General features: G+C 36.8%; 2 protein-coding genes and 1 long non-coding RNA gene across 3 annotated transcripts in view; 2 read left to right on the top strand and 1 right to left on the bottom strand.

Annotated features, from left to right (window-relative positions):
• Positions 1-13468, top strand: part of LOC124443496 (myoferlin-like) — a 34813-nt gene extending 21345 nt beyond the window's left edge. The window contains exons 27-41 of the mRNA XM_046993949.1: positions 1163-1288; positions 1996-2123; positions 2753-2920; positions 5289-5458; positions 6152-6294; positions 7872-7960; positions 8127-8222; positions 8740-8784; positions 9002-9092; positions 9652-9751; positions 10229-10420; positions 10885-10907; positions 11214-11323; positions 11934-12081; positions 13196-13468. Of these exons, the coding sequence (XP_046849905.1) occupies positions 1163-1288; positions 1996-2123; positions 2753-2920; positions 5289-5458; positions 6152-6294; positions 7872-7960; positions 8127-8222; positions 8740-8784; positions 9002-9092; positions 9652-9751; positions 10229-10420; positions 10885-10907; positions 11214-11323; positions 11934-12081; positions 13196-13228 (1662 nt within the window). The 3' untranslated portion in view covers positions 13229-13468. The remainder of the gene's footprint in view (positions 1-1162; positions 1289-1995; positions 2124-2752; positions 2921-5288; positions 5459-6151; positions 6295-7871; positions 7961-8126; positions 8223-8739; positions 8785-9001; positions 9093-9651; positions 9752-10228; positions 10421-10884; positions 10908-11213; positions 11324-11933; positions 12082-13195) is intronic.
• Positions 13469-15364: 1896 nt separating this feature from the next.
• On the bottom strand, positions 15365-16067 carry LOC124444678. Its single transcript, XR_006947995.1, has 3 exons — positions 15918-16067; positions 15484-15849; positions 15365-15387 (listed from the first exon to the last, which is right to left on the bottom strand). It is a non-coding gene; the product is annotated as an uncharacterized LOC124444678 (long non-coding RNA).
• Positions 16068-17006: 939 nt separating this feature from the next.
• LOC124444674 (eukaryotic translation initiation factor 3 subunit A-like) lies at positions 17007-26672 on the top strand. The gene is given in 16 exon segments (XM_046995300.1): positions 17007-17133; positions 18847-19248; positions 19251-19334; positions 19461-19519; positions 20152-20292; positions 20392-20600; positions 21035-21206; positions 21741-21932; positions 23614-23730; positions 23841-23933; positions 24132-24224; positions 24854-24991; positions 25242-25414; positions 25416-25434; positions 25876-26045; positions 26141-26672. Coding segments are annotated over 16 exon segments (2199 nt in total). The 5' UTR covers positions 17007-17084; the 3' UTR covers positions 26229-26672.
• Positions 26673-26780: the final 108 nt, after the last annotated feature.

Here is a 26780-nt window from a genome sequence, read left to right as displayed (position 1 = left end):
AATGAACACCAAAGGATTTACACTAAAATTTATTGTTTTCACGTTGAATGAACACCAAAGGATTTACACTAAAATCTATTGTTTTCACGTTGAATGAACACCAAAGGATTTACACTAAAATCTATTGTTTTTACGTAGAATGAACACCAAAGGATTTACACTAAAATTTATTGTTTTCACGTTGAATGAACACCAAAGGATTTACACCAAAATCTATTGTTTTCACGTTGAATGAACATCAAAGAATTTACACTAAAATCTATTGTTTTTACGTTGAATTTACACCAAAGGATTTACACTAAAATCTATTGTTTTTACGTTGAATTTACACCAAAGGATTTATACTAAAATCTATTGTTTTTACGTTGAATGAACACCAAAAGATTTACACTAAAATCTATTGTTTTTACGTTGAATTTACACCAAAGGATTTATACTAAAATCTATTGTTTTTACGTTGAATGAACACCAAAGGATTTACACTAAAATCTATTTTTTTACGTTGAATGAACACCAAAGGATTTACACTAAAATCTATTGTTTTCACGTTGAATGAACACCAAAGGATTTACACTAAAATCTATTGTTTTCACGTTGAATGAACACCAAAGGATTTATACTAAAATCTATTGTTTTACGTTGAATGAACACCAAAGGATTTACACTAAAATCTATTGTTTTTACGTTGAATGAACACCAAAGGATTTACACTAAAATCTATTGTTTTCACGTTGAATGAACACCAAAGGATTTACACTAAAATCTATTGTTTTCACGTTGAATGAACACCAAAGGATTTACACTAAAATTTATTGTTTTCACGTTGAATGAACACCAAAGGATTTACACTAAAATCTATTGTTTTCACGTTGAATGAACATTAAAGGATTTACACTAAAATCTATTGTTTTCACGTTGAATGAACACCAAAGGATTTACACTAAAATCTATTGTTTTCACGTTGAATGAACACCAAAGGATTTACACTAAAATCTATTGTTTTCACGTTGAATGAACATCTTAGGATTTACACTAAAATCTATTGTTTTCACGTTGAATGAGCACCAAAGGATTTACATAACACGATTAATCTTACGTGCTAGCTATGCCACTGAACCAATCCTATTCACAAGAGTTATGTTCTCTTGCCATTCAATTACAGGGCTCCTTCTGTATCTACCCGTTAAGTGAAAAGTACGACACTTCTCTACAGCCGCAATTCTTCAAGGAGAAATTTCTACCAAAGGCAGAACCAATCAAATGCACCGTCAGAGTTTATATTGTTAAGGTTTGCCTTGTATACTATTAGTTAAGAAATAAGATTATAAGTATAAGTTTACTGTGTTGGCACACGCTTATGCAATTGGAGGAGATCTCGAGAGCAGATCAATGCAAGGCTTATGTCAGGAACTACATGCAAAGGGATAAAAATTTATCAATCAGTTTTTAAAAATTTTTGGGCTGTCACACATCCGACATACCCCCCCTGCTTAGCTAGGTATGCGCCCGCTTATAGGTTAGTACACCTATCCACAACGTAACAAATGGCGCTCGACTTGCCTGCATGCATTCAGGAGATAAAAATGGATTCTATAATGAATCTACTATATCAGACATTATAGTCGTAAATCTATTTTCAATGATCGAAATAGAGACTAATGACAAAAGTGAAGATTTAGTTCAGATCACAGGGTGGGCCAGCTGTCGTAAAATTGTCCCAGGGGGGGATTGCACGAAGCCCAGATAGCGTTATTCATTGCATGATAAAATTTTCAATCTTGTAGAAAAGTTACTTATGTTTTTCTTTGTTATCCTAGACGCAATGTCTTACTTCGGTGATTGCTCGCATCATATTCCGTATTTTTCTCTTTTGAGATATTTTTTGAACGTTCAAAAATTTTGTTATGCAGTAGGTACAGCGCTGTTTGGCTTTCGTACAGTCGGCCCAGCAACGTGTTTTCTTGTCCAGCTCAGTGACGATCTTTTCCCTTTTAGGCTTACGACTTGATGTCAAAGGATCTGAACGGTTTAGCAGATCCATATCTTGTGGTATCTCTTGGAAAAAAATGTCACAATGACAGAGATGGTCATGCGTGTGATGTCTTGTCAGTAGATTTTGGAAAGTATGTACTTACTATGTCCGCACCAGTGACGTTATGAGTGATTTAATGTCTGCCTAGGCCTTCTTTTCCTAAATCTGCATTTGAGTGCATTTCATCACGAAGTAACCAAACTACAATGGTCTTGCTTTTGTAATGAATGTAATAGAGGCGTAACTAGAACGTCAATTGGGTGTTTATTCATATTCTGTTAGCCCTACTGATTTCTTTGAGTGGTTTGAATTTCAAAAGAAATCAGTAGGGCACAACTGAATACATGAATATACCCCCTCCCCAATTAACGTTCTAGTTACGCCTCTGACTATGTTTGCCGAAATATTTGAGTCAGTGCTTCACACGTCGTCAACGATGGTGTAAATTAAATGTTTTTGTGTTTTGAGAAATACTTTGCGGTGATTTTTATTAAGTGCTACAAGTACAGATGACATGCAAGCTCATATTACTTGTATGGTACGACCTTTGAATTTGAATAGGTGACTGAATTAATTAGGTAACTACGTCATTATTTCGCCTTATTTGAACAATAGAAAGTAAGGCAACGATGCAATTACGTTGATCATCGATTTCGAGCTTACTGTCCCGTGTTTTTCGGATGCTAAAAACCGTAAAATGATGTGTCATTTCCCCCATAGGATGTTCGAGTTCAAAGCCAGAATCCCAATGGAAAAAGATCTAAAGATTAAAGTCATGGATTACGATTTCGCATCGGATGATCTTATCGGCGAAACCGTCATAGATCTTGAAAACAGATTCCTGTCCAAAAGACACGCGATGGCAGGACTTCCTAAAACGTATTCGACGTAAGTATCTATAATCGTGGTGGTGTAGATCTAAAAACGATTTCGTTATTATTAGGTTTTTGCCAACTGCCAGTGAGAGGGTGAGAGATATACTGCATTGTGGGAATGCCACATGTTGCCTAGGTTTGTCTGTGTCGAAATTGCTTAAATAACGACTTTTTGACTTTGACTGTGAAGCGTTAAAATTGGCTAGTTCTTAGTTCCTTTTTTGTTCACAAACGTCACGCTCATTTCTTGAATCTTCATTTGTAGTAAAGGGCTAAAATCACTGACTGACTTAGCCAGCTTATTTAGCTATTTCATGATCGTTTTATCGTGTTCACTTACTGTAAAAGCAAAATATTTCTTTAGAGGAGTACAACGATAATAATGCTCTAAAATGTACACAGCAGGACTTCATGTTGATTCAAAATATTTCAGCAAGTTTGCCATTGATTAGAACAAATGACATTTATGTCGCTCTTATAGTGAGTGTGAGTGACATTTATGTTGCTCTTATAGTGACTGTGAGTGACATTTATGTCGCACTTATAGTGACTGTGAGTGACATTTATGTCGCACTTATAGTGAGTGTGAGTGACATTTATGTCGCACTTATAGTGAATGTAAGTGACATTTATGTCGCTCTTATAGTGAGTGTGAGTGACATTTATGTCGCACTTATAGTGAATGTGAGTGACATTTATGTCGCTCTTATAGTGAGTGTGAGTGACATTTATGTCGCACTTATAGTGACTGTGAGTGACATTTATGTCGCACTTATAGTGAGTATGAGTGACATTTATGTCGCACTTATAGTGAATGTAAGTGACATTTATGTCGCTCTTATAGTGAGTGTGAGTGACATTTATGTCGCTCTTATAGTGAGTGTGAGTGACATTTATGTTGCTCTTATAGTGAGTGTGAGTGACATTTATGTCGCTCTTATAGTGAATGTGAGTGACATTTATGTTGCTCTTATAGTGAGTGTGAGTGACATTTATGTCGCTCTTATAGTGAATGTGAGTGACATTTATGTCGCTCTTATAGTGAGTGTGAGTGACATTTATGTCGCTCTTATAGTGAGTGTGAGTGACATTTATGTCGCTCTTATAGTGAGTGTGAGTGACATTTATGTCGCTCTTATAGTGAATGTGAGTGACATTTATGTCGCTCTTATAGTGAGTGTGAGTGACATTTATGTCGTTCTTATAGTGAGTGTGAGTGACATTTATGTTGCTCTTATAGTGAGTGTGAGTGACATTTATGTCGCACTTATAGTGAGTGAGTGACATTTATGTCGCTTTTATAGTGAGTGTGAGTGACATTTATGTCGCATTTATAGTGAATGTGTGAGTGACATTTATGTCGTTCTTATAGTGAGTGTGAGTGACATTTATGTGAATGTGGAGTGACATTTATGATAGTGTGTGAGGACATTTATGTCGTTCTTAGTGAGTGGATGGACATGGACGCTTTTATAGTGAGTGGAGTGACATTTATGTCGACTCTTATAGTGAGTGTGAGTGACATTTATGTTGCTCTTATAGTGAATGAGTGACATATGTCGCTCTTATAGTGAGTGTGAGTGATTTATGTCGCTTTATAGTGAGTGTGATGACATTAAATGCACTTATAGTGAATGTGGAGTGACATCTATGTCGTTCTTATAGTGAGTGGAGTGACATTTATGTTGCTCTTATAGTGAATGTGAGTGACATTTATGTCGCTCTTATAGTGAATGGTGATTTATGTCGTCTTATAGTGATGTGTGTTTACATTTAGGTCAGTGTTTGAGTGGACATTTATGTCGCTCTTATAGTGAATGAGTGACATCTATGTCGCTCTTGTAGTGAGTGTGGAGTGATTTATGTGCTCTTATAGTGAGTGTGAGTGACATTTATGTTGCTCTTATAGTGAGTGTGAGTGACATTTATGTCGCTCTTATAGTGAGTGTGAGTGACATTTATGTCGCTCTTATAGTGAATGTGAGTGACATTTATGTCGCTCTTATAGTGAGTGTGAGTGACATTTATGTCGCTCTTATAATGAGTGTGAGTGACATTTATGTCGCTTTTATAGTGAATGTGAGTGACATTAATGACGCTCTTATAGTGAATGTGAGTGACATTTATGTCGCTCTTATAGTGAATGTGAGTGACATTTATGTCGCTCTTATAGTGAATGTGAGTGACATTTATGTCGCTCTTATAGTGAATGTGAGTGACATTTATGTCGCTCTTATAATGAATGTGAATGAGCTTTTGACATACAGACGTAAACGTTGCATGCTGTCAGCATCAGTGACTGGAACACTGGAACACACTGAAATGTCTATTTTGTCGTCTCTGACGCAAGACAAATAATTTACAGTTTTTTTCTTTTGCAGTTCGGGTCTAAACAAATGGCCTTTTGGAAAAAAATATCGTCCAACAGAGATTTTGATAAATTACTGCAACCTTCACTATTCGTCACAGCCGCGTTTTAATAACGTGCCTAATTCCGATGATGTCTGTGTTGAGGTCGATGGAGTTTTATTTTTAAAGCTTAGTGATTTCGGTAAGTTATTGCCAAAATAATCTTACATATAGTGAGTGAAGTATAACCTTTGTGATTGTTTATCTTGCCGTGAAAGTGGTATTTCTTTGATCTACTTTGTGGCTCAACACTAAAAACCAACGCACCACTTTGCTCATTAATTTTTTCTTATTTATAGCAAGAACACAACAATGACCATAAGTTTATCTTAATTTATACCTTCTTTACTGTCTAACACTGCATGTCAAGAACACAACAGACCATAAATTTATCCTAATTTATACCTACTTTACTGTTTAACACTATAAATCTAGAATACAACAATGATCATAAGTTTATCTTAATTTATACCTTCTTTACTGTCTGACACTGCATGTCAAGGACACAACAGACCATAAATTTATCCTAATTTATACCTACTTTACTGTTTAACACTATAAATCTAGAATACAAAAATGATCATAAGTTTATCTTAACTTATACCTTCTTGTTTAACACTACATGTCGAGAATATACAACAATGATCATAAGTTCATCTTAACTTATACCTACTTTATTGCTCAACGCCATGTCTCAAAAGTGCTCCGATTTGTGTAGTTAACTGTTTAATGCTAAAAACACATGTATTGTGAAGAAATGCTAAGAAAAATGTTTTCTTATATTTCCATTCTTAAATTTTGCTTGTGAAGGTTTTTGTTACGTGTTTTTATATAGAACATGAAAAGATTGAAAACGACAGTTATGATTTCAAATGTCAACGTCTCGCTCTGCGCGTGCTCCATGACTTTAACAATTTGGTCTGTGAACACGTGGAAACAAGAAATTTGTATTCTAGCTTGTATCCGGGATTTCCACAGGTAATAGATTCAAGTCAGATTTGTCCATTCCAGAGCCCATCATACGAAAGAGTTGGGGCACAAGAAGTAAAATTGCCTAGAGTCCTCCAAGGACGGCCATTTTTCTTCCAAAGGCCAGCAAATATAAAATGGAGGAAAGACTAGTTCTGCTGTGTTATATTTCACGATTAGGCAGCAATCGCTACCTTTTGAAGTCAATTTTTTATAGATATCCTAAGAAGTGGATGTAATTTATACAACTTTTTATACTCTCTTTGCCGCCGGGGAGCGTGTACATTTACATTCTTGATATTGCGTGGATTGATCCTATTGACAATGCAACATAAGCCATTTTTAAACATTTGTTTATAATTTGACTCCCGTATAAAAGTAGTTATAGTTTGCACTTTTGAAACAGAAATGGCGGCGAGACACCACGTGACCATGTTTACACAATCATCATGATCATAATGCAAAATGTAGCCAGCTATACGTGTCCCAACTCTTACAAATAGAAGTCTGTGGTCCATTCCGGTCATTTTCTGCATACAGACACGCTACGTTTTGCCAACTGTTTTAGTAAATTATTTGGTATTGGGCTTCAGTCCGTCCATCTGGCCTGCTGCAAGTAGATTTAAACCATAGACACATGATTTAGAACCCAGTACCTTAGATTTCTAACTCTAACTAGCTTGTCAAGGTGAGGCAGGGACGCCATCTTGAAAGCGGTGGCAAAGAGCAAAACTGAAAGCGAAAAGTCTGTAAATCAAACCCTAGACTATCAATTCTGCAACTGTATATCAACTCATGAAAAGCAGATATCAGTCGTAAATATCGTCAGTTTTGCCACTTTCCAAGATGGCAGCTTGCCTCACTTATTATTACTATAGAATTTCGACGGAGTCAGACGTCTTGTAGATTGAATTCTAGGTCATTGGTTCAATCATTCAAACCTACGTATAGTGAATGTAACTCATACCTAGGTGTAGTGAATGTAACTCATACCTAGGTGTAGTGAATGTAACTCATACCTAGGTGTAGTGAATGTAACTCATACCTAGGTGCAGTTAATGTAACTCATACCTAGGTGTAGTGAATGTAACTCATACCTAGGTGCAGTGAATGTAACTCATACCTAGGTGTAGTGAATGTAACTCATACCTAGGTGCAGTTAATGTAACTCATACCTAGGTGTAGTGAATGTAATTCATACCTTGGTGTAGTGAATGTAACTCATACCTAGGTGTAATGAATGTAACTCATACCTAGGTGTAGTGAATGTAACTCATACCTAGGTGAAGAATGTAACTCATACCTAGGTGTAGTGAATGTAACTCATACCTAGGTGCAGTGAATGTAACTCATACCTAGGTGTAGTGAATGTAACTCATACCTAGGTGTAGTGAATGTAACTCATACCTAGGTGTAGTGAATGTAACTCATACCTAGGTGTAGTGAATGTAACTCATACCTTGGTGTAGTTAATGTAACTCATACCTTGGTGTAGTGAATGTAACTCATACCTAGGTGTAGTGAATGCAACCACTGACAGTGATTATAGATTGTCGATGTACTTATAAATTTACTTATTTTCAAAGGGTAAACTTGAGATGTTTGTCCATATATTTCCCGAATACTGTGGAGAACCTGGACCACCGATTGACATTACTCCAAGACAACCGAAAAAGTAAGATGTAAAATATGAAAATGCGTAAAGCTCGTCGGTTTAAAGAGCTCATTCATGAAAATGCTCAATCCTGCCTATTTTTTATCGCCTTTTCTCAGTTTTAACCACTTGTAATTTACTTGTATCATGCGTAATTAATTCACTTCGTGTTAACATTATTATACAGGTATGAGCTGCGCGTTATTGTGTGGAATACGTGTGATGTTTTTTTGCAAGAGGGAAATTTGTTAGGAGAACAAATGAGCGATATCTACGTCAAATGGTTGGTGGAATATTGTCTTTTACATGCAAGCATATTCGGGAATGAGGGAGGGGGGGTGGTGGCAGCGTCGTCACTTAATAGAGGAACCACGTATACTGTGTGTGATTGAGAAATAAGAAATTTTTACTATGTTTGCAGTTTGTACAGGCTTATGCGAACCGAGGGAACATTTTGTAGAATTCGAGAGCAGATCAGTGCAAGCTCAAAACCGGAGGTGGAGGGTTGCACCTGCTCGAGAGTTCTCACAAACGAACACAAAAAACATCTTTCATTTCTTTTAAAAAATAACAATAATGCAAACCAGATGAATTTTAAAACAAATTTCTTTCATTTTTTCCTCTGACATATGTATTCATGATTGATTTGCATATTTTCTTCGATTGTTTTAATTGATTGATTTGATTGGTTGAGCTCAGGTAGTTGTTTTATCAATACCATTTGTTGGGGGGGGGAGGGGTGAGAGGGGAGGGGTTATTGTACAGACTAAGTACTCAAGTTTCTATTATTTATATTCTAGTTGGCTAGCTGGCAATGAAAAACAACGTACAGACATACATTATCGGTGAATATTACTACGTGTTTTTCAAAAAGGGAGGAAATCCTAAACTCTTGAACCTATGTTATTTGAACTATCTTGTCTTGACGTATTTCTACTGGCTTATTGAACGATGGGGGGATGGGGTGCATCGAAGGATGAACTTTCAACTGAAAGATAAATACTGAATTCTTAATGTTTCCAATAAAAATATGACTTTCTTATTCTAAATTATTTTCAACAGCTCGTTGAACGGTGAAGGAATGTTCAATTGGAGAATGCTTTTTCCGTTTGAGTTTTTGGATGCAGAGAAAATGATACTTGTAAAGAAAAAGGTTCAATGTCTTTCACTGTTTTTAGTCTGTGCAGTGTATGTTTCTTTATCCCTCGTAGTTTTTCCAGAAAAGATGAAACGTGAAATGTTTTGTTTCAAGTTATAATCTTTTCTGTTTATTATGTTTCAATGATGGAATTCTTCTTTGGTCCTTTTCAGTTCAAGTTTAGCCAATTATCATTTCAAATGACCTGAGCAGTTGTTAGTCTACATGTCGTATTGGTTTATGCAATATTTAAGAAGCTGACCTCGGCATTCATCACTTCCGTTTTAGCTGTTGCATAAATCATCTGCTTTATTAATTCTCGCAGGACGGCTTCCAACTCTATTTTGATGTCGGATATTTATTATTTTTTGACATAATAAACTAGACGACACAAGCAAAATTTACTATTGAAATTCTAAAGTGAATTGATTTTAAATAAATTAGTATAATTTATGCGAGAGGTGAAACGGATCTAACGAATGCAGGGAGAAGCTTTTCTTCAGTATTACATTGACCCTTACGAAAAGAAGGTTTGATAGTTAAATTGAAGTTATTTACGAACGAATATTTTCAGGATCATATTTGGAACTGGAGTGAGCGCGTAGAGAAGGCGCAACCTCGCCTCACCCTACAAGTTTGGGATAACGATCTTATATCCAGAGACGATTTCATAGGTAAGAGCCAGAAAAGCCTCCAAATAAATTCTTTTTATCATGGATTGCTCGTTTCATCACGGCCGCAGTGTTGATTGAATTCAATAAAAGATTTTTCTCGTATGGAATTCAAATTTCAACCAAAAGTTCACTTGATAGTTCACAAGACTTGTAACAAGACATACATATAGATTTCTATGTTCTTGGATCATCAACGTCATAAAATATTTCTATCTGATAATTTATAGTATTGCGAGTGAAATTTTTCCTGGATTGACTATGGCCGATATTGTTGCTTCTAAAATGATCTGGCAATGCATTTGAGAGTGAAGTGCATCTATTCAATGTTGCTTGTTGCAGACAAAAAATTTCATGTGACAAATCTCTTTGGTTAATGAAACTTTACAATTATCCAACACGTGCATTCCTGAAGCTGAGGATGTGACAGGCCACCCCGTATACTACGTCCCCATGATTTTATAACTGTGTATTTCTTAGGTTCCATTGATTTGGATTTAAAAGCACTTGGGAAACCGTTCAGTAATCCGAACAAGATCAAAATCTTTCTGATTATTCGAAACGCAAGGCACAATCGCTGTTCGAAATACGTCGCATCTATGGCTGGTTGCCAATATATGGTTACCCGAAAGAGAAGGGTGAATCAAAGAAGAACAGAAATGATAAAAAAATAACGGTAGTTTCTTTTTTCTATAAAGGTGTTGAAAAAGGAGACCTTTAGAAATTGGCCAACTGTTGAAATTTTAATGTTAAGCCCGCAAATCTCTTTTTGTTTAGTGTTTGATGTTAGAAGTTATCTTGAATTCCTTGAAGCAGAAAAGCTCGCGTGCTTGTGTCAAAAATATGTGAATTAAAATTTTATGCAGAAAATTAAAATTTCAACGATCGGCCGGTTTCCGAAGTGCTCTTTTTTATGTGTGTACATAAGGCTCACAATAACGGCTGCGGTCAGCGGACAGTGGCTTGCCAAAAATGTCTTTTACCCGGCCAATATTTTACCTTGCCGGTCATCTTTACCTGTCGCGTTTCCAGGTCGTTGACAATAATCGTTAATCCGTTTTCTTTTCAATAAACTCTTGAAATATTGCGCGTCCATTTTTGTACGGAAAAAAATTATTTGCTTTTGTATTTATCAGCTTGGATTGAAGGCTTTGACTCCGTAAGTATTTGCTTACAATGCTTTTTCTTGCGCGAATAAAACATTCGAACTTGTGCACGGTGCATGAGTAAAACAATTGATAAAAGAAAAGGATCTAGACTGTTGCTAGCGATTTGCGTTTAAAAAACCTGCGTTAAAGCCATCTTTCAAACGTTAATTGCTCTAGCAAGAGTTTTTCTCGGGACTTTTTTCGCCCATTTGATGCTTTCGATAAAACTGTAGGCTAAAAATATGGCTTAGTTTTTTACTTTTGCATAGCTGATGATTAAAAAACATTTACTTGAATCAATTTTCATCAATCTTTAGGGCAAAGTTGAAATAACTATGGAGCTACTTGAGTTTGACGAAGCCAATGCTAAACCTGCTGGCAAAGGACAAGATGAACCAAATCAACATCCTGCATTAGAAAAACCTAAGTAAGGAGCTGTATATATGAGCCTTGCTAACCACGATTCATTGAGGCGTTAAATGATTTCGACGCATTATTGAAATTGGGCAAAACATCACGCTTAAAAATTACAGGTGTTTGTGAAATTTCAATTATGGCTTTAATTGTAATTATCAATATAAACTGATTCAAGGATTTCGTATTTCTGTCTATTTTGTCATTTTATTTTCAAGATGTGTAAGTATTGCAGCAGTTTCAAATTGGCAGTTTAATTCATTTTCGGGATGGCTCTTATTTTGAAGAACTTAAAACTGCCATCACAGCAAAAATAAGAGCCATCCCGAAAGAGGAGTGTATAAAAGTGATTCAAAACTTTGCCAGACGAGTACAAGTTTGCTTGCAACGAAATGGTGGACATTTGGAACACATCTTGGGAAAGCCATAAATTGACTAAAAATTGACAGAAATAGCCGAAACTCTTGTGAATAGTCTTCCATAAACTGAATGATGTGTGGTTGTAATTTGAAATAAATAGCTGTTTAATTGAAGCCATAATTGAAATTTTCATGGGTACGAATCTTTCTGGGTCACCCTGTATTTTTAAAAACAATTTTTGAGATTGTAATGGTTTTTTTAAGTCGGCCCAAGACGTCATTCTTATGGATTTGGAATCCGTGGAGATCTTTTCGTTTTATTATTTGGCGCAATTACAAATGGTACATCATCGGTGCAATCCTGTTGGTGTTAGTTATCATCTTGCTGATCCTTTTCATATATTCTGCACCGGTAGGATTTAACTCATTTCTCATTACAATTCCTTTCGCTGTATTCCTTGTTTTGCTCTTCAAATAATTTGCACGTTTGCGTTAATTGTTTGCAGCCGAAACTTTGTACACCTGAACCTCCGTACAGAAAAAGATCACTGAACGATGTTTCAGCGCAATAAAGTTACGAAACTAAGCCAATCTGGATAATGTAAAAGTATAAAATAAGCGTGCAACTCCAAAAGATCGTACCGCGATTTTTCTTTAAATGGAGCATCATTTGTGCAAAGTTTCAGGCTCGAAAAATTATTCTAAAAGTGCTCAAATAAACGTCCTCACATGTACGTCCCTATCCCTTTATCCCTATTCATAGCACTATCCCCATTCCTAACGTTATCCGTTTACCTCTCCCTTTATCCCTATCCATACCACTATCCCCATTCCTAACGTTATCCGTTTACCTATCCCTTTATCCCTATTCATAGCACTATCCCCATTCCTAACGTTATCCATTTACCTATCCCTTTATCCCTATTCATAGCACTATCCCCATTCCTAACGTTATCCGTTTACCTATCCCTTAATTTTTCGTCTTTGAAACAAATGCACCGCCTTATTCTATCTGCAAGGTTAAATCATACTATTAAAATTATAAAACATGAGCATTATTCATTTCTTTTGAGTCTTGCTTTTACAACGAATGAACACAAAAAAATTACATAGCATGATTAAATAAGCCACACTGTCTTTTGATGTGTACGTGTACTGTGTATTTTGAAAAATTCTAAAGCATTATTTTCAAACATTATGCTGTCGGTATCGTGGTTGTTTTTTTCAATGGTTATCATTTATATAAGGGGTATTAGAAATCAGGATGGAGTGAATATTGAAAATATTTTTAAAGTGGAAGTTTTGACCACCAAAATCCGCCATTACCGCGATGTTTTGACAACCGGGTCCAGGCCCCTTGTTCCCTCCAGGTCTTATAGAACTCAATGGTTATGCCATTGTTATAATGAGAATAAAAAGTTTCGATTAGTGAATTTTGGCAACAGAACATGGAAGGAAGCAGTAGTATACATCTAGTACCCAGTACTCACGCATCATCTACAATGCTCTTTATATTTCTATTTTAGGGATATTCTGTCAAAAAACTATTCAACGCTTGAAACGATTCGAATATTTCGTTCGTTTCAGTCGAGGTTCGTGAGCAAGGCTGCCCCAAGTATCTTGCAAACTTTTTCCATTAAATTTTGTATATCAAAATCTACGTTGGTATCCTATGTAAGCGCCAAGTGTAACACAATTATTCAGCAAAAATGGGAAAGATTTTCGTTCTTTACAAATGAAGAAAAGTTTTATATATAATAGCTTTGACTAATTAAAATTGGAGTTAAATTGAAGGAAAAGAGGGATCCGTTGGTGTTTCGTATTTTTTACTTTTTTATACGAATTTTATTTTTTATTGCTTATGATTGATATGAAAGGTTGTTTAAAGGTGGTTTAAGGGTTTAAGAATGGTTTAAACGTGGTTTGAGAGCTCGAGAGTGGTTTAAGGGTCGTTTGAAGGTGGTTTAATGGTTGTTTATGTGTGATTTGATGATGGTTTAAAGTTTGGGTTAAGGGTAGTTTATAAGTGTTTTAAGCATGAATTGAGGGTGGTTTATCGGTGGTTTAAAGGTTGTTTAAAGGTAGTTTAAAGTTTGCTTAAGTATAGTTTGAGTGTGCTTTAAGTATAGTTTAAGTGTGTTTTAATTATAGTTTAAGTGTGTTTTAAGGGTGGTTTAAAGTGGTTTAAAAGTATGGAGTAATCAGCGCGCTCAGTCAAAGTTTTCAGATAAATCATCTGCGCATGCGCAGTATGCTTGACCATGTGCAGTCGAATTGACCAGATGCCCAAGTTCTTGGTTATGACAACGACCAACTGCATCCTCTAGCACTGATTTTGAATTAAACAGCATGCTCAGTAACAATTTAATACAAAAATCATCTGCGCATGCGCTCGAGCATGCGCAGTCCACTCGACTAATTGTTCATTGTCATGGCAACGACTAACTATAAGTACTTGCATTACATTTGTGGCAATTAGCTCACTTAGTCGCAAAATATCAAAGAAATAATCTGAGCATGCGCACTAGTGACTTTGATAATACCACAACTTTCGTAAGCCTTTGAATTTTTGTATATATACATAAAGCTGAAACTTCATATAGTAGATGTCAACTAGCAGTGGAAGCTGGGTGCGATTAGGTATGCAGTGGCTTAGGGGCCCACACTTCGGTGGCGACCGCACTCTCCCTGCGTACCCCGAGCAAAGCCTATCGCAGGTGATCTCGGGGTCTGATGGGCGGAAGCTTGCTATTGCATCTCCCAAGTAGGATAGCGTGGAGGGGCCGAAATCTCCTACCGAAACGTTAACATGCGGCGTTCTAGTGCCTCGGCTTAAGAAGGTATCGGGAAGCATGGACCGAAAACGGGGTTTTTTTGCTTTCGAATTTCATCTTTTTGTTCTCGTAAAATAAACCAAGCAATGTTTCAATGAACTTCTTTAGACACTGTGCCTTTTTCTGACACGTATAATTTAAGACAACCTTAAACATGTTTTATACAAATTTTTTTGCTTTATATCTTTCTTATTTAATTCTCTCATTTACTGTTTCTCATGTATCACGAGCAAACCATCCATGGGCTTCATGGCAAACAAGGATTATCTGGGTTCCCTTAATTTAACATGCGACGCTCTAGTGCTCAACTATCTCGGGGTATCGGGAGACATGGACCGAAAACGGGATTTTTTCTTTTCAAAATTTGTCTTTACAAGAATTCTTCTCATAAAAGAAACTACAACATCCAAGCATATTGCAAAGGTGCAAACAATTTCTGCCTTTTTGACTTATCATTTAAACCAACTCAAAGCATGTTTATACGTTTTTTACTTGTTACCTTTTGCAATGTAACTTTCTCATAACTCTCTCGTGATAAACGAGAGCCTTCTTACACAATATAACTCTCTCGTCATAAACAAAAGCATCAAAGGGCTTCATGGAAAAAAGAGATTCTCTACTCTTTTATAATAGTTTCTACAAAGATAACATTTAATAAGCCAAACAATTTGTATCGTTTAAATTGAATCTCGCTTTCAACCCTTATGTTATTAAATTTTGATTCTGTTTGGATAGTAAATTTCTTTTTACTTTACAATATTTTCATGATTCAATCTAGAAAGTAACTTCTGTTCTTGAGTAATTTTGGGATAAAACAGCAAACTTTTCGGATGCAAAGAAATTCTTTTGATCGCCTAGAGTCAGCCGTCGAATTTATTACGTACCTAAGCGTATACATGGCATTTTCAAATCACGTACAAAATTTCCTTCACATGACCAAATTACCTTTTATTTAAACGATGTATGTAATAAAAAGTTACCTTGACAACTGAAGCAAACCCTCCTTTTTCTAAGAATTTGCAACACCTCAAATTCATTCCAAACTCTTGAATTTTTCAAAGCGTAGCCGAAAGGAATAGATATCAGATGAGGACACTAATCTCCACCATCAAAGCCATTTTGAATTCTCTATTGAATGAAAGTGAACTAATCCTTCTACAATCTCACAGAGAAGCAGCATTTTTCTCTGTTGGTCCTTGTACTATCCCTCGTCAGTAACATTCCTTAGAGTACTCTTCTCATAATAGTCCATCTGTATATACAAAGTTTGCAGAGTACACTTTGAATCTTCTTGCAAATCTCTTGTGGTGATTGCTTCCTCTTCACTTTCGAAAGCAGATTCCTCGCTCTAAAGGAGAGACGCTGGTAGTTATTTTTACATATCTTCAGCAACATCATCAGCAATTCCCACTACTATATACCACGTGAGCCAACGACCTTCCAAACTGTATATGTGATTCATCGATATTTCTTTTGAACATATGTTCAGTGGATTCGGTCTTATTAATGGTTGTTTTTGTATTGGAACCTCGTCCTCGCTAGAGCTTTTATCGTCGTCAACATGGACATGTTTTAAGGGTGATTTAAGGGTGGTTTAAAAGTGGTTTAAGGATGGTTTAAGGGTGGTCTTAAAGTGGTTTAAGAGTGGTTTAAGGGTGGTTTAAGAGTAGTTTAAAAGTGGTTTAAGGGTGGTTTAAGGTTGGTTTAAGGGTGGTTTAAAAGTGGTTTAAGGGTGGTTTAAAAGTGGTTTAAGGGTGGCTTAAGGGTGGTTTAAATCTGGTTTACCTTTTTCTGCGGTATGAAATTTTACCGTTTGGTAACCATGCAAAGAAGCAACACGGTAATATTACCGTAGTCAGCTGTATAACTTGAGGTTAATATTATTATACATGCATGTTATAATTCATAATCGATTTTTAAGGAATTTAAAACGGCTGAAAAGATGCATCACGATGGTTTAAGAATCATGTCAACGTAAAATCTCTTTTCCTTCAGTCGAAAAATTAGTGCGACTTTGAAAACATGACATTCAATGCATTGTAAACTTTGCGGGCGTGCTTCCTCTAATTGTAAATCAACACTACAAAGCTATGGGTTTCCGGACATCCAGTTACCCACAGCCTCGCTAGCCTTAGCATGGCATTTGCAATTTGCAGTTTTAACTTCTTGCAATATAAAGAAGTGCCACACTTCTATATTTTTCTACAGGCTTCACAGTGAGCGAAACCTGTACTGAGTGCAAGATTTTTGGATTGAGTACAGACTATCAATATCTATTTTTACCTTTTTTTACCATCTGTTTCAATACTCTTAATGTATATTTGTGAATCAAACCTAGTGTGTGTGTGTGTGCTTCTAATTGCTTAAAGGTGCGCTGTGCAGGTGAAAATTTATTGTTTTCAAGTTTCGTTTTGAGTTTCTTCATGCACACAGTTAATGTATGAAGATCAGTGTCTGGTTATATATGTATCCCAGCATGCCTTATGAGCGTGGGTCATGTTGATTCATCAAAAATCGCAAACCAAGAAGACGCACATAGCTGGAAATTTTCTAATTCATCAAAGATAGTCGAAATTTCAGTATGCCAGCGTACTTTCTTAAACTAGAGAATGCTCTGAAGCAAGCGAACGGTATGTTTGCTTTTGTAATTACTGGCCATTTCTCTTTGTTTTGTTGTTTATGAGTTGTTCATTATTGGTTGGTGTACACTGTACAATTACTTTCATAGAAAGTGTAAAGGCAGCAGGTTTAATGATCTTCCTGCGCAATAATTGTGTTTAGGTGTGTTTTTTTTTCATCATGATTGATGTATATGTGGACTATGGTCGTGCTGTTTTGTCTTTGGAGCAATTTCATTCCGTGATTGTAAAATTTACCATACGTCGTCATCACTGTTGCAGTTAGTCCTTAAGGCTGAAACACACTAGGCAGTCGCTTTTGTCGCGCGTCTAAAACTACCGCTTTGCGTGGTTACTAAGGTAGTAGCGTAGTCGCGTCAGCTAGTCGCTTTGAAAGTTCAACATGTTGAACTTTTGACATTGGTCGCTTCAGTCGCTTTACCCTGATTGGCTAATACATACATTTCAACTTCCTAAATGCATATCATATTCCCTGTCATAAGCATCACACGAAATTTATAGATTATACCTTGGAAAACGTAGGCAATTTATAGTGAATTCACACTGGAATCTTTCAGTTTTCATATGACTTATCAAATAGGGGCAATAGGAGCTACAAACTGGAACCCTAATGCACAACCTAAATGCACAGAATAAGATTATCCACGATATACGCGTAATGGGCTATGATCATATTGGCGTGTTTTAACTGGCTTGTTCTCTTTTCTCCACATAGTAGTTTGTACTGAGTAAATATTCATATATTAGTAGCTATAATAGAGGCCCAAATAAAAAGTCTAAGTGATGTCTGTGTCTGTCACAAACAGAAATCTTCGCCATGTTTAATAGACGCCACGGTAAATGTGGCGATGGTCGCTGCATGTGTGTTTCTGGCGTTCAAGCGACTGACGCGTGCGAATCAATTTGCTTTGGACGCCCGACTGAAGCGACTGCCTAATGTGTTTCAGCCTTTACCTGTGAGCTTGTTTGGATTATGACGTTTTAGATTTTGATTTGAATGCCTTGTCTTGAAGCCACCTATATTTGACACTACTGTATGGTAATTTAAACTCCGTACAAAAAGACACTTTCCCACAATTTTGATCTTTGTAATGCTGAATGAATGAATCCCGAAAAATGAACGGGACTACAAGTCTCTATAAGGACAATTGTGATTGACAATTCAGATATCCTTAGGATAGTGAATACCAAGTTTATTTTACCTACATACCGATGGAATACCAGATTTTTCTCAAAAGGGGACAGCAATTTATTCTTTTTATTTGTCTCTTATTTTGATTTGTTAAATAGTAATAAAACACATGTCTAGTAAGTATTCATAATAAACTGATACAGGATTGAAGTTTAATAGTTGAACAGAATGTGAGTTAACAATAAATTGCAAAGTGCAAATTGCTTTATAGGACTCTGAAGGAAACTTTTATAAACTGATGAGAGTTGTGTTGTATCTTCATCGGGGATAAGAAAAGCCAACAAATTATGTATTAATATTTGGGATACTAGAGTATCGGGAGGGATACCAAATTCTAAAACCTAGGTGTTTGTTCATATCCTAAAAAAAATTAAAGTTTCATACCCTGCTCTGTAGAAGGTCCATTTAGCGATACAATGGCTGCAACAGCTCCCAATTGTGTGTGAGAAGAGCTTTTTAATGATAAACTGTGTTGAAATATTTTCGAATTTACTCCATGTGACTTTCTACAGAATTTATTGAGGTTGATAAAAAAGAAGAAGCTCTTGCGGCACTTCGTGATGTTATCAAGAGCAAGAAGCATCGCACCTTGCAAAAAATCCACGAACAAATCCTGTTCAAATATGTTGAACTTTGCGTTCACCTCCGGCAAAGCCATGAGGCCAAAGAAGGCCTATACCAATACAAGATCATATCTCAACAAGTAAATGTTGCATCTCTCGAAGAGGTAGTCCGCTATTTTCTAAAGCTGAGCGAGGAAAAAGCGGAAATGGCTCAAAAAGAGTCTCGTGAGAAAGTCGATGTCGAGGATCTTGAACAAATTCAAACCCCTGAATGCATCTTGTTGAGTTATGTCAGTGGTGAGGTTAGTCAAGATCGTGTTGATAGGTTAATGGTCACACCATGGGTGAAGTTTTGTGGGAAGCTTATCGTAATGTACTGGAGTTGTTCCGCAACAATGCTCGGGTTGAAAAACTTTACCATGAAGTCGCACAACAAGGTACGTCTATGTTATTGCAAATGCTAGAAAGTTGTCAAATGGTTGAGTTTTTATTGTTTTGCGTTGATATTTTTCTTCTTTGCAAACGAAGTAGTTCATTTCGGACTCTTTTATTCTGTTTTACAGCCTTCAAGTTTTGCCTTAAGTACACAAGGAGAACTGAATTCCGAAAACTTTGTGACAACGTAGGTTTTCCTTTCCATCTTTATGGATATTTGGTTGTCTGTCATAATTTCTCCCTCCCCTCCCCCGCTTATTTTTTGGTGCAATCACTTGGGTTGTAGTCAGTAGCATAGCGGGTCAGACTTTTTACTTTCTTTGTGCAAATATTTTAATGTTCACTTACCGTGTAAGCTATAGATTTCTGAAGAAGTAAACAATGGTAATCTTTCAGAATTTACACAGCGGGGAAAATCTGCTGGCTGGCTACTGCTACTGGTTGTAGTTGCAAATGTATTTCAACTGATATTTTAATTCAATTAGTCAAGTCTTCTCACAAAGCATGTCGTGAAAATTTTTGTTTGTTACTTCTGTTTTGTTCAACGTAAGTTCATTGTTGGATTTTTAAATTTTTTACTTTAGTGGTTCCATAAGTTGTTTTTTGTGGGGAGACTATGACTGTCCATCATTGCTTGAAAGGCCGGGTTAATTTTTTTAGGTGTAGATGTAAAAATTTTCAAAAGCCCTTACGTAGGTGGAAGGTAATATTCAACAGAGGTTTCACCTTCACCTCCAGCCCTTTCCTAAAATCTCTCTCGATACAGAGCTTAAATTTTCAATTGTAAATTCTAAATGTATTGTCAAAACTTTACTATAGCTGCGAAACCATCTCACCTTAATCATACGCCATCAAGGTCAGAATAATGCTATTGATCTGAACAACATAGATAGCATTCAAATGCATCTCGAGACCAGACTCTCTCAATTGGATAGTGCCATTTCCATGGAACTATGGCAGGTGGGGTTACAGATTTTCATTAAATGTTTAACATGCACGTTTCTCAATCATTCTTTTCGTTTGAACAAAGTTGAACCTTGCATCGTTTATCACATGTAGGAAGCCTTCAAAGCTGTCGAAGATATTTATAATCTGATGCAGGTAGCAAAGAAGACTCCAAAACCGCAACTGCTAGCGAATTATTATCAAAAAACTGCGTTGGTTTTCTGGAAATCTCGTAATTACCTTTATCATGCTGCTGCGTTGCAACGATTGTTCGTTCTCTGTCGTGAACAGAAAAAGACCATTACAGCAGAAGAAATTCAGAAGTATGGTCAAATGATTTTTTAAAAGTATTATTTTCTACTGACCGAGGAATCAAAAAAAGGTGAAAAATGTTTTCTCGCACATTCCTGGAAGCCCCATTGTGAATCCGTGTGGCGGGTTGTGTAGGTTATGTCGAGCCCATTTTGTTGTTGCATCCGTATAACTTGACAAGAGCCCCACCAATTGGACCTCTATAAACTTATGTAATTTAGTATTGAAGACTGCTTAGTTAAGGCTACTCGTGGTGGATAGGGCCTTTTACGCCATATAATGGTAGCTGTATTTATAGTTTGGACGAGTTATAAATGTCAAGCTTGCTTTGCATTGTCTGCAACAGTTTCCATTTGCGTGTGAGAAGCATTGTTTAAGAAATGCTCGTGTACGTTTGCTACAAAATGTTTTTTCATTGATCTTTATGAGTTTGTTTTTCCCACAGAATGGCGTCCCGACTTTTAGTGGCTGTGTTGTCCATTCCGTTACCACCCCCACAGACGGAATCGGATAAATATTTAATGTTCGATAAAGTTGCCCGAGAGAAATCGAGGCGTCTGGCTACACTGCTGGGGTTGCAAACTGTCCCAACGCGAAAGAAACTTGTCAACGATCTTGTAAGTACTTGTCAATGATACGGGGTTTTTTTGGCGTAAAATATTTCATTTGGAACATTTCAAGTTTTTTTGATGCTTTAGAAAAGTTGCTTTATGTGCCTACACTAAACACTTCTCGTAAAACAAACTATACATTCAAGGATGCAGTTAAAGGTTCATACAACTGCTAAATATGAGATAGTGATAGTTATTGTATAAGATATCAAGTTATCAAAAACATGTTTGATGTTGGTTTAACTTATAAGTCAAAAATGCAAAGGTTTGTTGAACTTCTGTAGCGTCCTTGGATATTATTGTCGAGAATTACATATACGCATGCCGACGAAAGAAATATTTTGAAAGCAAAAAGTGTCGTTCGAACCATGCCTCTCGATCCCCGAGATAATACGTATCTCTAGTCATTCGCAAATCATGCACTCTAGTCATTCGCAAATCATGCAATTTTTAAACGTCAGCCAAATTCAAAGATGAGCAGTTTTTAATACACCTTGTGTACTCTAACGGCGTTCTGTTGTGTCCATACGTTGTTTCCAGATTAAATTGAACGTCAAAGATTTTGTTATGCCCGAGATCAAGAACTTGTACAAATGGCTTGAACAAGATTTCGACCCGCTGAATCTTTGCAAAAATGTGGAAAGTGTGACGGACGTTTTGAAGGAAATCGAGGACTTGAATACATACGTTAAACCGCTTCAAGATCTTGCTGTCGTGAAACTTCTCAATCAGGTTTGCTGTTTCATTAAAGTACGTACAGCAACTGAACGTTAAAAAGGACACACCTTCCCCCCCCGAGGTCATTAAAGTATAGCATTTGAACATGAAAAAAGGTCCCCGAGGTCATTAAAGTATAGCATTTGAACATGAAAAAAGATCCCCCCCCCGAGGTGTATTGTTATAAACTATGCGTGAGTGAATTGTAGGGACCGTTTGCAGGAAGCCTGGATAGGATAGCTTTATCCATTGGATAACAATTTTTAAAGACTTTTAATAAAACATTTTAAAAAGCAAAAAATATCAGATTCGAACTGAGCAATCATTGAAATAAAATATTGTTTCGAAGATTACGAAATTTCTTTGTCGTAAGACCAATACCAACACCTTTTATACTAATTGGAAAATTTCTGCTATCTGCTAAACGAAACGCTATGCAGGCGTCATGCGACCGGCCTTAGATAATTAATCACTCATCGTGATTTGCTAACTGCGATAGTCTCTTTCTCGGTCTTTTTAAAATACCAGAAATTTAAAAATACTATTAGCATTAATGGGTTGTGTAATCGGTTTCACTAATTATGCAGCAACATTATTTGTTGGTAGTCGTCATCGTGTTGAGGAGTTCTCGATGAATGCCCAGATTATCGTATAAAAACATAGCAATCACTATTGGCCTTTCAGAGGCTACCTGGAATTCGTTAATTTAGCAGTTACAATAAATTATCCAGAGGGGAATAAATTTCTTTTTGTGCGGAGTTTGTTTGTAAATAGGTTCTGCTGAGTTGGTTTTGCAAATGATATTAAAAAAAATTATAATTGTACGTGATATGAAAAAAAACATCACCCATAGACTGATGCAAAACTACATATTATAGGCTAGTTGTCTTTAATTACAGCAATCTCCCCTCGCCCCAATCTTGAGAGTTTGTATTTCACAGCTTTGCTCATTAGTACGTTGTAGTATTTTTATACCATCGTTCAATTGCTCACATTATGTGATAGCTATTAATCTTTTGAAGTGAATGGATTGAACCTGGAAATGTCGTTACATATTTGTAGGTGTAGATCAGGGGTCTCCAAGCTTTACAGCCAGAGGGCCACATGAACTTTCATCCAGCATGTTGAAGGCCGAAGAATAAAAAGAATTTTCCACGTAATCCTTCAGCTTTTTAAATTTCGCAATGTGCTTGAAACGGAAGTAGGAAGAGTTGGGAGAAAAATTGACGTAAGCCACCCTTCTAGTTGGCTTGCGACATAACGTGAACTTTCTGCACAAAGTTTATTTTGTTTAATGATATTATTATTTTTTCTTAAGTGCCTCTGCAGGCCGGATTGAGAGGAACGTAGAGGCACTGCGGGCCGTAGTTTGGAGACCCCTGGTGTAGATCTTTGAGGCTATTGCAGTCCTGAGAAGGACTGTTGTTGTTGAAGTTGAAGTTGACTGACGTTAGACAACCTTAGCGGTAGTCATTTTCAAAGACAAAGTGGCTGAAGATGACTACCGCTAATTTTGTCGAAACGTCCGTCAGCATCAACACGATCAACTTCTCAGGATTTTGCCGGCCTGGATGATCCACATTTACAAACATTTATTTACCTTTTCTTGAGTGCTGATCAGTTTATTTTAGTTTCACCTTGCCGACAGCTTTAACTATCTTTTAAAAATGTTATTTCCATATTATCTACTACGTAGGTGTCTCAAGTTTACCAAACCATTTCCATTCCTAAGTTACGAAATCTTGCAGCATTCACTGACGGTTTCGACTTGGAAAAAGTAATCGTAGAGGCTGCCAAACGCAACAATCTACAAGTGAGTGATGTTTTTATTTTCTCAAGCATCAAAATCAGCAAACGCACTGTGTACCACTTGGGTGTGTATGTTTTCATCAAAAAAATTGAATCGTTTTGAATGGTTTCCAGGTTCTCATCGATCATCGCTCGGACGCTGTCAGTTTTCGATCATATCTCAGCGTTGATCAAAAAGAGGAAGTCGTGGAAGGTCCGTGTTTTCAGGTAAAACTTCTTTTCCACGAATTCGGTACCAACGTGAACACGTGCCAACCACTTTTCATGCATGTGAGCAAACACAGTGGAGCATTCTTTTTCGACGTGCAAATCTTTCGATAGATTGGAAACCCTTTCTTTGTCTATAATTGACGAATCCAATGGATGTAGCTATTCTTGAATATTTCCAAATATTTCTTTCTTCAGTCGCTCTTTTCGGAAAAAATACGAAGTCAACTGATTTACATGTCTCAAGCACTCCACAAAGCCATAGAGATCCTCCAACCTCCAGAGATAATGGTAAGTTGTTGCACAACACGTTCATCATATCGACGGCATGTAACTCGTGTACATTTTGAACTCGCAAGAAAGCGTCCAATCACTTTTTAGGGTGGAAAAATATTTCTTTTTCTTTGTCCGCAAAGAGAAGGAAAAAATTTTTTGCCGTTTTCTAAAGAAACTTACAATACAGTGGAGTGAAAATGATGAATTAACGAATGTCAAATTGGTTGTTGAGTGAATGAGCTGATTAAATGTTGATGTTTAGTTGACCAAAGCATCTAAAACTGATCAATCACTAATCATTTGAAACACGAATCAAACCAGGATGGCACAAGTGAATTTTTCTCTTTACGTACATTTGTCACCTGCAGTATGTATCTAAGGTTGCTCGTAATGATTTCTAATTTTTAACCAAAGCTCGGCTAACTTGAAATATTGTACGTACAGTAATATATTTTCTGGAAGCTGTGAAAAACTCTCTCCTTCCATGTTTGGGATCCTAATATATATATTTTGGCACCAATCAACGATCCCCACCGTCCGATATATCCCCCCCCTTTTACTTCGTGGATAGTTACTGTGTCTGTTTTTGTGCCTGTCTTCATTGTCCGCGAACTTGGTATGCATTCCTTCATGTCCTTATGTAGATGGAGCGCTCAAAAATGTTGGAAAGTGCTTTGGCTGCGTACGAACAAACTTCAAAACGAGAGCATCAGACAATGTTGAAGAGAAAGACAATGATCGAAAAAAGGAAAGAACACTTGGAGAATCTGAGAATCAAAAAGGTAATCTTTGTGAACGCCAAAGCCATGATTTTGTAGACAGGATGCTCTTGTGTTAATGACATTTCTGTTACCCCTCGACTATGAGTGGGAGATTTTTAGCTTAGGTACTCTCCTCCCACCCGCCCCACTCACTCGGCTCTTTCCATTATTAGCATGAATACATTATTTAGGCTCTAAAACATTGCCTATTTTCACATAAATGACAAAAATCTCACAATTTTATGCTCTTATTTTCTCTTTGGCTATTTAGGAAAAAGAGGAACAGGCCGAACGCGATAAGCAACGAGACAAGGCGAAGGCTGCCGAAGGTAAACGTCTCGAAGAGGAAGCGTCTATGCGCGAGGAGAAACGAAAACAACGAGAGTTGCAGGAAATCGAGAAGAAGCAGGCGTTGGAAAAGATTGCCGCTTTAAAGAAAACCACTGAAAAATCTTACCGAGCAGGTATAGTTCGAAACTATTGTTTGGGGCTGGACCTTGAAGAATGAAGTGCTTGTAATGAAGTGACGTAAGACAGGATGTTAAGATGTTAAGGTGGTCTCGTAGTGTAGGCCGGTGCCAAAGGTTGTGTAGAAAGTTGAAACATTGCCCAAAATAACTCAGTTCAACTGTACTACTCATTTGTTTCCCTAAAGATTTTGGGGGAGGGGGGTGGTGGTGGTTAAATGTTTCTTAGACTTGTGAAAAATTTATTTAATTGTGGTAAAATCTGGTAGTTGAAGGCGTGCAGCAAGCAGATTGCTTGTGTGAAATCTCTAACTCTTTTGCAAGATGATTTTCATTCCTCTCATATGCACAAACTTCAACATTACTTTCTTTTAGAGATTTGTTGTTCTCTATATTTATTTTTCGGTCTATTTATTTCTTCCATTATTTATATGTTAGGAAATGGAAGAAATGGACGCAGACGACATAATGGCTCGTCAGGTGGAACAGCTGGACCGAGAGAAACGCGATATGCAAAACAAACTAAAGCTTCAAGAGAAAAGGGTCGATCACTTTGAACGAGCAAAGAGGCTCGAGGAAATACCGTTGTTGACGAAGCAGTATGAAGAGTTCGTATTTACGATAACATTTATAAATCAGAAAAGATTAATTACGTGATCATAAAATACAGACGACATTGAACATTACTTGTTTTGTCATTCAGTGCAAGTTTTCGTGCGAATGGGAGTACATCGTTACGACACAAAATGGTCAAGGAAAAAGCAAAAGTACCGAGAGCGAAAAGAAAGTGAAAATGGCACCAGAAATGACCAACGATAACACGAAGCAAAGTAAATGGTTTGAGTGTAGTGAATATCGGTAGAGACTGGCCGGTGGTTTAAAGGTGGTTATAGCGTGGTTATAGGGTGGTTTAGGGGTGGTTTAAAGTTGGTTTAAGGGTGGTATAAAGTTGATTTAAGGGTGGTTTAAGGGTAGTTTAGGGGTGGTTTAAGGTTGGTTTTAGGGTGGTTTAAATCTGGTTCACCTCTTTCTGCGCTATGAAATTTTACCGTTTGGTAACCATGCAAAGAAGCAACACAAGTCAGCTGTATAACTTAAGGTTAATATTAATATACATGCATGTTATAATTCATAAAGAATATTCGATTGTAAAGGAATTTAACACGGCTGAAAAGATGCATCACGATGGTTTAAGAATCATGTCAACGTAAAATCTCTTTTCCTTCATTCGAAAAGTTAGTGCGACTTTGAAAACATGACATTCAATGCATTGTAAACTTTGCGGGCGTGCTTCCTCTAATTGTAAATCAACACTGCAAAACTATGGGTTTCCGGACATCCAG

The sequence above is a fragment of the Xenia sp. Carnegie-2017 genome, unplaced genomic scaffold (assembly GCF_021976095.1).
Source record: "Xenia sp. Carnegie-2017 unplaced genomic scaffold, XeniaSp_v1 HiC_scaffold_21, whole genome shotgun sequence".
Taxonomy (NCBI): Eukaryota; Metazoa; Cnidaria; class Anthozoa; order Malacalcyonacea; family Xeniidae; genus Xenia; species Xenia sp. Carnegie-2017.
This window is presented reverse-complemented; position numbering and strand designations above follow the sequence as displayed.